At 47.7% G+C, this 13,259-nt stretch overlaps 2 protein-coding genes across 5 annotated transcripts; both read right to left on the bottom strand.

The window, feature by feature from the left end:
- Positions 1 to 2,152: 2,152 nt before the first annotated feature.
- Positions 2,153 to 7,974, bottom strand: LOC125512610 (putative pentatricopeptide repeat-containing protein At1g68930). 4 transcript variants are annotated; one of them, XM_048677709.1, is made up of 4 exons: positions 5,490 to 7,974; positions 4,568 to 5,399; positions 3,245 to 3,296; positions 2,153 to 2,509 (listed from the first exon to the last, which is right to left on the bottom strand). In XM_048677709.1, exon 1 carries the CDS (start codon positions 7,937 to 7,939, stop codon positions 5,675 to 5,677), a length of 2,265 nt encoding a protein of 754 aa, XP_048533666.1. In that variant the 5' UTR covers positions 7,940 to 7,974; the 3' UTR covers positions 2,153 to 2,509; positions 3,245 to 3,296; positions 4,568 to 5,399; positions 5,490 to 5,674. The 4 variants fall into 4 exon arrangements, with proteins under 4 accessions (XP_048533666.1, XP_048533664.1, XP_048533665.1 ...); XM_048677707.1 differs by lacking the exons at positions 2,153 to 2,509; positions 3,245 to 3,296 and adding an exon at positions 3,668 to 4,139 and having other exon boundaries at positions 4,568 to 5,046; positions 5,295 to 5,399; XM_048677708.1 differs by lacking the exons at positions 2,153 to 2,509; positions 3,245 to 3,296 and adding an exon at positions 3,668 to 4,139 and having other exon boundaries at positions 4,568 to 5,046.
- A 2,605-nt stretch (positions 7,975 to 10,579) lies between these two features.
- On the bottom strand, positions 10,580 to 11,698 carry LOC125516115 (RING-H2 finger protein ATL79-like). The gene has a single exon (XM_048681588.1). The coding sequence runs from the start codon at positions 11,299 to 11,301 to the stop codon at positions 10,813 to 10,815; it is 489 nt and encodes a 162-aa protein (XP_048537545.1). The 5' UTR covers positions 11,302 to 11,698; the 3' UTR covers positions 10,580 to 10,812.
- Positions 11,699 to 13,259: the final 1,561 nt, after the last annotated feature.

Genomic DNA, 13,259 nt, shown 5'->3' on the forward strand with positions numbered 1-13,259 from the left:
CTTCACGGGTCATCGTCGCGAAGCCACCTTCGATGTCCCATGAACATGGTTTTCGAAGACCCGGGATCTCTATCTAGCTGGCGATACGTTGTGTCATCCATGCACCTGACGCATCCAGTAACTAAGATAGTCGTGCACCGTCGTGAGCAGTGCAGCTCTCATAGGGAAATATTCTTTCTCTGCAGCGTCCCACGCATTGGCTGGCGTTTTCCACAGCGTGTCTAGCTCCTCTTTCAGCAGCCCCAGATACAGATTGATGTCGTTCCCTGGTTGTTTCGGCCCTTCAATTAGCATACTCATGTGAATGTACTTCCTCTTCATGCACAACCAGGGGGGAAGGTTGTACATCCACACAAACACAGGCCAGGTGCTATGTGTGCTTCTCTGGTTGCCAAACGGATTGACTCCATCCGTGCTCGCGCCCAGCACGATGTTCCTTAAATCTTTCCCAAATTCTGGGTGTTCGAAGTTCAACGCTTGTCACTGGCTCTCATCCTTAGGGTGACTCAGCATCTTGTCTTTTTTATTTATCTCCGGATCATTTGCGTCATCTTCTCGCTTCTTCTCCTCCCTATCCGCGTGGCAACGCAGGAGCTTTGTTGCCTTAGGGTCCGCGAAATACCGCTGCAGACGAGGAGTGATCGAAAAGTACCACACCACTTTTCGAGGAGCTTTCTTCCTCTTCTTGTATCGAGTGACGCCGCACACCAGACATATGGTGGACTCCGCATGCTCGCTCCGATAAATGATGCAATTATTCATGCACACATGGTATTCCACGTGCGGTAAATCTAGAGGACACATGACTTTCTACGCCTCCTCGAAACTAGTCGGGCACTTGTTCCCCTTGGGAAGACATTCGTGCCAGAATGACATGTTCTCGTCGAAGCATGCGTCGGTCATTTTGTGTTTTACCTTCATCTCCAAAGCCATGAGCGTTACTTTCAGGCGGGTATCCTCGGGTCTGCATCCTTCATACAATGGAGTAACCGCATCTATCTCCAGTTGATCCAGCTTGGCTTTCCCTCGGACGGCAGCTCTTGCGTTATCCGTCTGCTTGAGAAGCATCTCTTGAATATGAAGGTCCTGCACCCAGCCCATCGATGGTCCATCGTCGTCTGCTCCTCCAGCATCCCAGCCTTCGCGGAGCTCAAAAACCTATTCACGATGCCTTCGGTCATCGTGCGGACCATGGTCGCCTGCGGGGTAGAGCAAAACGATATTTTAGAACCAAGAAAAAATTTGGCATGACTTTCCCTAAAAATAGGACCAAAAAGAATGCATAATGCCAAAATTCTCGCCGAAATGAAAATGAATCAACATTCCGGCAAAATATTGGCAACTATCGCATTTCAAATACCGGTACCTACAAACACAAACATATATGCAACACCACAAACATATGCAACACCACAAACATACATAGATCTAGCTAGGCCACAAAAAATGCATGTGCACATTATTGGAACGAGCTAGGGAGAAAAAAAGTAGATCTACAACATGAAGATAGCTTTCCCCTTACTTACCTATCAAAAAAAGTAATTTCAACACTTAATTTTGATGAATCTATGGTGCAAATGAGGTGAGGAGGAGGCAGCCAACAAGCTTAGAGAAGGAGGTGGGGGGAATGAAGTGAGGAAAGTAAGTGTGTAGGTGTAGCTGTCCAAAAATATCTAGCTGGTCCCAGGTTACTAATGGCGCGCCACACAGACATGCGTCATTAGTAACCCAACATACTAATGGCGCACCACACAGACATGCACCATTAGTAGTTTTGCAAAAAAGTAAAAAAATAATTTTTATACTAATGGCGCACTGTGGCACAGTGCGCCATTACTGCACCATTAGTAGTTTTGCAAAAAAGTAAAAAAAAATACAGTAGTGGCGCACTCTATGACTGGTGCGCCATTAGTAGTTCTAACTACTAATGGCGCACTCTACCAGGATGCGTCATTAGTATGTTTGAAAAAATGAAAAAAAAAACATTTTGTTACTAGTGGCGCACCGTGTGCGTGGTGCGCCATTAGTGTCTTCCACACTAATGGCGCACCAACAGATGATACGCCATTAGTATATAGTAATGGCGCACCACATGTCTGGTGCGCCATTAGTGTCAATTCCATCTATAGCCCTTTTCCTAGTAGTGTCTATTGGGGGCAAAATGTACTCCTGCCAGTTATGTTGCGGAATGTGGCTCATATCTCTAGTGTACTATGTATAGCTTGGAGAGATGTGCTGCGTGGACTCCTATATGTGCCCTATAGTCACAAAATTTTCTGCTCTCTTTCCCTTTGGAGGTGATGTGAGGCTGACTTGCTTAACTTCACGATAAAATCAGAAAATGCTTCACACACCGCTAGAAACATCATATGGAAAGTACATGCAACTAAAAATGGTGACCCCTCGGACTCAAGCACTCGAACCTGCTATGGAATCTTCATGTGCACCATTTATCCTTGCTCAAAATCATCCAACCAAATCTACTACATATAGTAATACCCACTTTATCCTGCAAGAGAGAAATTAGTATAGTACATCAGTAAAGTGGAGCAAAAGTACAAAAACAGCAGGACCTGAATTTCTGCTAAGGTTGCATTATATAGTTATAAGCAGCTTATGGTGTAAATAATTGCTTTCTTAGAGGCTGGGGCGGGGCAAAGTAAGAAAACCGACCTGATGCGGAAAGTGTGTAAGACTAAACTATGCACAATGGAAACACACCTTTGCTAACTTTTTTTTTATCTAGAATGGAATAGTTAAGATAAGCAAAACAATTAGATTATGATCTTGACAAATATAAGCACATGTGCATTATCTTGACAAATATCTAGAATTGTCAAGCCACTCTGAACTGCACTGAGTGTCGAAACACAATCTTTGCACCTTTCATTACATTCAGTCATATACGGTCACAAATATTACATGGCCAAGCAAGAACATTTAAGTTTGTCAAACATGGTTAAGCAAGTGCTACAAAATCTAGCAATTTACTATATGTACTCAGAAATATTACATGGTTAGGAGTATGAGCTGTATCAGGCCTCCACTAAAACCATCAAACAAAATTCCACAATCAGGTCTAGCAAGGAACATTTTGGTCACCTACATAAAGCTGTACTGTTGTGTGCTTACTCTCACTGTAAGTTCTTAATTTGAATAGGGCAAAAACGAATCAGTACTGCGGCCAAAATGTTACCAATACAACCTCACTCCGGCGGCATGCAGAATTGAAATTCCTACTTACCGGAGTGCCAGTGTGGAGGCAAGTGGTCCGGTGGCGCAGCCCAAGAATAGCTCTGAAAGCCATAACCAGTTATCGGAAACAACACTCATCGAGCCCAAGTAGAATTACACGTGCAATGAAGGAATGTTAAAAATAACCTCCTCGGAAGCAACAGCATCCGAACCTATCCACAATTCTCTATGCACTGCTCCATTCACAAGTTGAAGAAATAACAAACCTTCAGGAGCACTTGTCTTGAGTAAATAATTTAGTTAACACCAATACTTGATATGAATACTGCCACCGAAATCATCATCTTCCGGATCAGAACAGAAATAAAAGATGGATAAAAGTACCTCTGGGTCTCAGAAAGCAGATATCATGACTTCGGAAGATGATGATCTCGGTGGCAGATAAGTGAACCTAGCAATGGATTTATGATCGAACTGAAACTGTTGCACACTATATTTTGTTTACAAAAAATTACAGTCAGTCCATAACTGATTGTTGACTACCAGAATAAATTATACTGTATTCTAGATGCACATTATATTATATATGTAGGAACTGAATAAATATGTTGCTGTGATCTCATTGTCGAGAGTTTCACTTAGCTTCACTGCACAATGCAGCTAAGCTAGCTAGCTGTGTCTGTGTTCTACAAACAAGCTCTGCATGCCCATGCTTCACTTGCCACCTTGTGGTCTAGTGGCATGCAAGATTTACAATTTGGTACACTACCACCAAACTATCTACTAAGCAATTTCTGCTAGTACAGCCAAACTGCTTGTACCCAACAAAGACCATCTACGTCAACGGGATGTGCCTCTTCAACAACAACACCAGCGCCCGGGTCACCACCACCAGCCTCATCATCCATGAGATGGACTCCTACAACCAAGCCAACTTGGCTTCACTGTAAAGAAAAATGGAAACATCACTTTCTTTATTTTATAGCATATAGTATATGTGCAGTATCCCTTCTGAATTTTTGCTTCACTTTTCCTATCTTTTATTTTTCTTTTCCATCTTAGTTATCTCTATTCATTCACCCGCAAAAAAAAATAGTTATCTCTATTCATTGTCAAGGCCTTTCAGTAAGTTGTAATAGCTAGTGGAAGATGTCAGGTTACAAAGCTAGAGTTGTACATCACACCAGTCCAATTTCGACAGAGAATTTTTACTTCCAAATTTTCAGTTGGTCAATACTGTCTCAGGCTAACAACAATTGCAGGAGGACAGTACCGATGTGACCATAAAATGCACAAGAAATACATATGATTCTTCACACACTGGATAACACTTTGCGCTGTTATATATATCAGGTATCTAAAATACACTCACCTGGCCATGCTGGGGTTCTTGGGCATGCAGCCAGTGACTTCTGCAATTCCTGATATTCAAATTGCAGTATAACTGTTCTTCAGGGGCATTTCTCCAGTAAGTTCTTCCCAGTACTTGCTGCAGCTTGTTCTCCAGTAGCTAATGGTGACAAAACTGCAATGACCTTGTCCAAGCAGAACTGCTAGAAATATACCCTTTACATGACTAACATTGCCATCAAGTACCCATATGGCAACCAGGCACTAAACTTCAACAAGGGATTGGTTCAGGCATCACATTGGCATTGTTTTAGGCTGCCTGTGGAAACACTTCGGTTGCGTAACAAAAGTCTTGGAGATTTGGAAGCCAAGCTAATAACAGAGACTCAGTGGATGGTGATTAATCGCTTTGTTCCCTTTGCTGCTTGGTGCAAAGCCATAAGTGGGATCTTCTTTCAACAAACTTGAGGCCCATCTCCAAGCCATAACCGAAAAAATACCCTGCACATTTTGCAATTAGTAACCACTTGAAGTGTGCAACATCAAACATTATGTAAAATGTAAAGAAAAAACACTGGAGATGGAGCTTTATCTGGCAAGAGGTTAAGCTCAGACTAGCATCATTCTAGTTATGCTAAAATGAAATGAAAAGATTAACACTCAGACTAGTAAGGCAGAAGAGTGGTGGTTTCTTCTGTCAATGTGCCGAATTTGGTAATTAGCGCACAGAATGACAAAACCTGGCATACCCTTCCACTTTGGTACACAAGAGTCAATAAGGATATATAGAAGTCATGCACAATCCTTATACCAAACTGCATACTGCTGTTAGCAAATGCAGATTCTCCCTTTGTCTGTCAGATCCATACCAACCAACAATTAGGAACAAAATGTTAATCAAAACAATCTTCCAGAACTACATTTTCATGATGACATAAACACACCTCTTATGAGTCCTGCACCTGCAGGGAACGTGATTTGTTCGTACTGTGTCACACAAACCCAGTTGATGGCCAGGGACTATTATCCATGATTAGCTTCGTTCAGCTTTTCTCCTTTTCTTCCAGTAGCACTTCTGACTTTAGTTAAACTTGAAGCATGTGCAATGTTGGCCAAACAGAGAGTGGAATTACCAGAAGTCCCCACATGAGCAAATGCCATTGCTAAACTTGTGAAATCTGACAGCATCCCTCACAAGAATATCACGACCGGTTATCTTCGAGATGAACTTGGTAGCATTGTGGCAATCCACACAAACACGCAGATTCTTGACAACCCGGATCGGCATATCCTCTGGAACAAAAATTAAGCCAAAGGCAATTGCAAGCTTCTCGCTATGATTGCTGAGCATGTGAACCTTCTCAGCATCTGCCACATCATGCAGCACAGAACTGACATCAGGCTTGTATCCTTCTTCCACCATCTTAGAGTTGAGCCACTGGAGCTTTTCATAAATTGTTCCGGAGAAGGGGTGAGACTGATCGTCGGCTGAAAATATGTGAACTTTATTTTTATACTTGATCCAGCTGCAGCCTGGTTCCTTCTTCACTTGCCTATCCCTCATTCCGCGCCTAAGCTGGGCAACCTCGCTCCATTCACCTTTAGAAGCATGCATGCTGCACAGCAAGACATAGCTCGCTGGGTTTTGAGGGTCAGTTTTCAAGAGATTCTCAGCAGCCCATTTCCCAATCTCCATGTCACCACGTAACCGGCATGCACTAAGCAATGTTGCCCATCCAATTGCATCAGGACACCGTGGCATCTGCCTTATGAACTCCTCAGCTTCTTTTAACCTCCCTGATCTGCTATAAAGATCAATCATACAAGTATAGTGATCGTCCAAGGGCACAATACCATGGTCCTTCTGCATGGAATGAAAGTAGCTGCGGCCTTTCTCCACAAGCCCTGAACGGCTGCAAGCAGAAAGGACACCAATAAATGTTACCCCGTCAGGCTTCACACCCTTCAATAACATCTTCTCAAACAAATCCATAGTTTCTTTTGCTTTCCCAAACTGCGCATAACCTGAGACAAGGGCAGTCCAGGAGACTTGATCATGAAACGGCATCTCATCAAACAAGCGGTGTGCGTCCTCGATACTGCCACACTTTCCGTACAAGGTAACGAGTGCATTAGACACTGTAATGTACGGCCTCAACCCTGAGACGAGCGCCATACAGTGGAACTGTGCTCCCTCTTCCAGGCTTGCTAGATTAGCACAAGAACTTATAACACTGCCGAGAGTGAAATCATCAGGCTTAATACCATCCCTCTGCATCTCCGAGAACACCCTCACAGCCTCCTCGCCGCACCCATTCTGTCCATAGCCAACAATCATTGCGGTCCATGAGATGATGTTTTTGCAGGTCATCCTTCTGAAAACGGCTTCTGCCAGTCTGATGTTCCTGCACTTTGAGTACATGTCAACAAGCGCGCTTCCAACAAAGATATTGTCATCGTACAGAGTTCTGATTGTGTAGGCATGGATCTGCTTCCCCTCTTCTGAGGCAGCAAGGGCGCCACAGGCTGTAAGGATGCTTCCGAAAGTGTACTGATCAATGCCAACACCCTCGGCCCTCATCCGCCTGAAAACATCCAGCGCCTCCGACTGCAACCCATTCTGCGTAAGCCCTGTAACCATAGTAGTCCAGGTGATGGAGTCCCTGTCGGCCATCGCCTCAAACACCCCCCTAGCCTCAGCAACCATCTTGCACCGGAGGAGCCCCGTGATCATGGTATTATACATCACCACATTCTTGCCCTCCATCTCATCAAAGACCCGCTTGGCGTCCCCAATGAGCCCCATCTTGGCATACATATCGACCAGGGGGCTCCCGGTGAAGGCATACGCCCCGAACCCGAGCCGCAGGATCTGGCAGTGCACCTGCCGGCCGAGCGCGCGGTCCCCAAGCGCCGACGCGGCCATGACCATGCCGGACATGGTGATGCGGCTGGGCTTGACCCTGGCGCCGTCCACCACCGCCTCCTCCCGGAGCAGCGCCTGGTACGCCCCGGCCGCCCGCGCAGGGGCGCCGGCGCCCGAGAAGCCCGCGATGAGCGCGTTGTAGGACACGGCGTCACGCTCGGGCATGCACGCGAAGAGCCGCTCCATGTCCGGGAGGAGGCGCGCGCGGGCCAGCGCCGAGAGCAGCGCGTTGCGGGTGAAGAGGTTGGGGTCGGGCATTGCGTCGAACAGGCGGCGCGCGAGGGGGAGGCGGCCGGACCTGGCGTAGGCGGCGAGGAGGTGGTTGAGGAGGTAGGTGGGCGGCGGGTGCGGGAGCGTCCGGAGGACGAGGCAGTGGACGGCGCCGGAGACGCGGGCCCCATCGCGGCCGCCGGCGGCGGCGGTGGAGGAGAGGAGCGCGGCGTAGTGGTTGCAGAGCGGGCGGCTCATAGCGGGAGCCGGCGCGGGCGAGGGAAACCGGCTCACCCGCGAAGCGCTTCGCGATCCATATCGCGCCAGTTATGGGCCTAGCACTCAGGCCCATTTCTCGTTGACGCGTGGTCATCGGCCTCCAGTAAAAAAATTCTACTCTCTCGATCCCAAAATATAAGAGAAACACTCTTATATTATGGGACCGAGGGAGTAATAAATTGTGCACCTTCCGTGGGTTTTGCCACAATAAATACAGCTTGTTTTTAAAAAAAACAACTATGAGATGGTCCGAAATTTGAATGATCGGTTAAAAATGGATGTACTTTGTTCGCCAGAATGTCTGATGAATCAAAAAGGATATTGTGCCGATCAATGTATATGATGACCCACGCCCACCCTTCCACTTCAGCAAGAACATGTTCGTGTCTCCCTTTAGTAGCCCCGCTTGCTTCAATACACGACCCTCTCTTGCAACGGCGATGATAACTAGATTCTTGGATGGCGTGGCCCCGTCAAAGATGTTAGAGTTGCGGTGCTTCTAGAGTTGCCACATAACTAGGATAATGATCACATTGGCATTCCTCTTAGCCCGTCCTCGTCCTCCCTTGTCCTGGCACCATGTGGAGAGGTCGTCGTCCGGTGTCGGTATCCACTCCGGCTTGCCAAGGGGGTGGCATATCGCCGTCCACACCTCACGCGCTAAAACACAGTGTAGTAAGATATGGTTGATGCTCTCTTCCGCTTGGCTGCATAGTGGGCAGCTATCTTGATGATCAAGTCCTTTTCTTGCCAACCGGTCGGACGTCCAACATCTGTTCTGAATTGCAAGCCATGTGAAGAAGCGGCACTGTGTTGGCGCTTTGGATTTCCAGGTAAAGTCGGCTATTGGGGCGGTTTGCCTGCCCCAGAACTTTGTGGCATAGACCGTTCTCGTGAAGTAGCAGCCGTTTGCTTTCCATGACCAGGTGATGCTGTCTCGTCATGTTGGCTGAAGTTTCACCCTTTCAATTGCAGTCCACAGTTGCAGGTATTCACTTATAAGATTTGTTTGAAGTCAGAGTCCATAATGTCTGACCAGCTTCAGGGGGAAACAAGATTGACATCCACAATACGAAATCAATTTTATTAGACGCGTCATGATAGTTTCCATATTGCATAACTTTAGTATTGTAGATGTTGTTATTTCTTTTATATAAACAAGGTCAAGGCTTTATAAAACTTTACTTGAGGCGCATTTTACGTGGGGAGTAAAATCTAGATACATGCATACCTGCGACAAGTAATTCGGAACGGAGCAAGTACGTACGTACACCGACGTGAGTGCGCCGTGGTTTGGGCCACATGGCGGAAGCCTTGGATGGATTAGCTTGTTCTGCGACCGTACACAGAACACACACACGTCCACTTCATCATCCGTCCACCCGGTAATCGGTCCATCAACACCGTAGGTATACGTAAAAAGGAGTTGCCCTCTCTAGAAGCTTCTTACAAGCGCTTTTTACTGTGATGTGACGGCGTTGAATGATCCGGCCATCGTCGCTCTCACGCATTCGTACCGGGCGTGCTGCTCCCCTCAATCATTCCTTCCCCTTTGTTGATAACGCACGCATCGCATCATGGGTGGGTTGCCCTCCACATTTTGCCCTTATCTGAATGGCCTGATCGGCCGAAATCGAAACGGCGACCTGCCACTGCCGGCACTGTGTCTGTCCGCGCGCAAGCCGGCACCGCGCCCACGCTCCTCCGGCGAGAACGACGCGCTTGGCGGCCGCCGGCGTAGGGCAAATTTGACAAATTTAACTTGTGGACGAAATTAAATTACAGAATAAACTGTCCGTGAAACTATTTCACGCGGTGACTTTTTTGTGTGACGTCCGACACGAAGGCGCTATACTACACTATGCAACGCCTCACAGATAGACGTTACACGGCTGACCAACGTTGCATCCCAGACTGTCTAAAAATTGCTAAGTCATTGTGCAGAGCCTGAGAGCTAGGCGTTGCACTGTATAGTGTGGCGCCTAGCTCTCAGGCGCTGCACTAGTGGTTGCACTACAAAATGAAGCAACCACTAGTGCAACGCCTAGAAGCTAGGCGCTGCACACTGACTTAGTAATTTTCGGATCACACGGATGCGACACTGGCCAGGCATGTAGCATCTATCTGTGAGGCATTGCACAGTATAAGACAGTTCATTCTGTGATTTGATTTCGTCCATAGATCAAATTTGTCAATTTTGCCCCGGCGTAGCCACACCCGGGCGCGGCGCGTGGGCTCTGCTATAGTCCACGCCCGCCACACGACACGACAGACCGAAGCTTCACGTGGCTCGGTCTGGTCTCTGTGGATGCAAGGAAGGAGCTTCACCACGCTTCTAGTAGGACTACACTGCCAAGAAGCCTCAGGTTGATCGGCTGGCTGGCGCACGGTCGCTTTCACGCATTGGGTGCTGTGCCGTATCCGATCATGGCGCGGGCCGCGAGCCATATCCGAGTCGACTGGATCATTGGATTAGTACTAAAATCCTAGATTTTGTAGAAATCAAACAAACTGAGATTATCATTCCCTTATCATAATCAGTCTCAGATAAGTGCAGTGCAAGTTCTTTGTGCTCTTGATTTGGCCTTGTCGGTGAGCGAGCTGCCAAACACGGCCGTCGATAAAAGAACGACTTGAGGAGGACTAGTTACTGATAAATAAATCGACACAAAGATGGAGCCAGCTTGAAAACCCAAATCCCGAATCCCGAACTCGATGGAATTTTTACACGCGGAATAGACTGGAAAAAAGAAAAAGAGAAGAACTCGGGAGGCAGCAATCCAATTCCAGAGGGAGCGAAGCAGAGGCAGAGCGCTTGGCAACGCCACAAGGGGGTGTCTCTCGCGCGCGCGTCAGGGCGGCGCGCGGCATGTCGGGCAGGAGGGGCGGCGGGCGGCGGAGGCGGGCACGGCGAGCCACCGCTCGATGCAGCGCGCGTGGAAGCCGTGGCCGCACGCCGGCATGGCGCGCACGGCGTCGCCGTCCGCGAACTCGGCCAGGCAGATGGCGCACTCGTGCGCCGCCGCGCCCGCCAGCCGCGTCCCGGACGCCGAGTACACCAGCAGCGGCGGCAGCGGGGGCGGCGGCGCCGGCTTCTCCAGGTCCTCCACACCGTCGACCCCCCGCCCCTGCCGCTGCCGTTGCCGGCGGCGGCGGAGCAGGCACCTGACGCCGGCGTGGAGCGCGAGGGCGAGCGCGAGCGCGGCGAGCAGGGAGGCGAGGATGATGGCCATGTTGCCCGCGAAGTCGCCCGCGCCCGAGTAGGGCCCCCACCGGTTGGTCGCGATGGCGGTGGCCGTCGCGTTGCCCCGGCCCGCGCGCGCGTTCTCCGGCGTCGCCATGGCCTGCCTCCCTCCGGTTCTTTCTCTGGCTGGCTGGCTGGCTGGCTAGCGCGCGGCGGCGGGCAGTGCTCCGTGAAAGCGAGGCTCGCCCCGGTGCACTAGCTGGTGCAGCTGAGTGAGTGACTAGCTGGTGGAGTGGAGTGGAGGTCGACTGACTGATTGATTGATTGCCGTGGTGGTGCAGGCGAGATGGGCCAGACCCGGACGGACGGATGGATAGAGGCTGGCTGGCTGGATCCGGGGTCGGGAGCGCGACGTGCCATGCCCCATCCACCTCCGTCCTCCACCGGCTAGCCGCCTCTGCTTGGCCCGGCACGACGAGCATGGGGTGTACGTAACGCCGGGACCAGCTGTGCTGCTGTTCTCGAGCACACCGTATCACGCTCTCCACACAGCGAGAGGATGAATGGATGATGGTCTTACTTACATGTGGCCACTGCAACAAAATCACGAGTTTGATTAAAGCTACAAGCCATTCTTAAATTCTTTTTTTTATCTCAGACAGGTCAAAACACATACTCCCTCGGTTTCAAAATGTAAGACAGTTTTTTCTTAGCCTAGTCTGGTCGAAGATAGGGGCACGGCCGTCGCTGCGCACAAAGCAGCCACTGAGGCCCTCCACTATGTGTTCGGTGCCAGAAATTTAAAAAGTTTGCCACATACACTTCGATGCCAAATGTAAAAAGTTTAGCACCGGCATCACAACGTGAAAGATTTGGCACCCATCCACCTCTGGCCCACCTACGTATAAACTAGTAATATATCAGCTCAAAGCAGTGTCTCACCGGTGGTGCTTCGCATGCAAAAGTACAGTGGCTGCCTAGTTTATTGCCTCAACGAAATATGGCGTCGGAGCAAGTAGAGGAATCGATGCCCTGAAATTTTTATTTGGCATCGGCTGGGCTATGTAGGGCACCGGTGCCAAATGTTCAAAAAGTGAATTTGGCATCGGTTTTGGCCTACATAGTGGAGGGCCTGAGCCACCCTACTGAGAGGTTTTACGGTTTCCACTGATTTTATTATAAATAAACATTCTAGAAGGTTTTGGCATGTTTACGCTGTTTTTAATTGTTTTTTATTTTCTAAAAAATTCAAAAATATTCAGAGTTCCAAAAATTTCGTCTGCTCTTTTAAAAGTTCATACTTACAAAAAAAATAATACATTTCTTGATTTGTTATGTTCGAGATTTCAAAATATGTTCGTGTTTTAAAAATCAAAAAAATATTCGCCTTCCAAAAAATTCTCTCATTTTCCAAAAAAATGACAAACATTCAAAAAGGTTCACATTTAAGAAAAATCTAAATATATTTTCACACTTTTGTAAAATACTTTTTTTGTGATTTTTTCAATAGGAAAAATGAAAAAAAATAAGTACTCCCGCCGATTCATATTAATTGTCGTGGACTTATTAAGTCCTTGACAATTCATATGGATTGGAGGGAGTTCTAAAAAAATATGTTCCTATAGTGTAGATGAGCTCGAGCCCTAAAATTAATATTCGCCACTGAGAGCGGCAATTTGGCTACCGAACTCATCTACACCCGCCATGAACAGTAAAAAAATACTAGAAAAAGTCAAAAAAATCTCATTTTTTTTGCTTGGTAGATGTTTCAGTGCCTAAGATTCATGTAAAAATTTAGCTTGTTTCGATATCTGAGGAGCTCTCAGAAAAAAGACAAATTCGGGGTCTTTGAAAAAGTGTTTTGTTCACGTACCCTTCGAATCGATTTTTTTTCTGAAAGCTACTCAGATGTCCAAACGATCTAAATTTTGGTACGGACCTCACGCACTGAATCATCTACCATGCAATTTTTTTCGGACTTTTATGAATTTGTTCACGTTTTTATTTTATTATTCATAGGGTGCAGACAGACGTATTAGAAATGAATATTCGCCGCACCTTCACTTTTCTACTTGTCTCTCTTCTATACGTAAACAAAAAGTGCCATGTAAGCAG

This window comes from Triticum urartu, chromosome 6 (assembly GCF_003073215.2).
Source record: "Triticum urartu cultivar G1812 chromosome 6, Tu2.1, whole genome shotgun sequence".
Taxonomy (NCBI): Eukaryota; Viridiplantae; Streptophyta; class Magnoliopsida; order Poales; family Poaceae; genus Triticum; species Triticum urartu.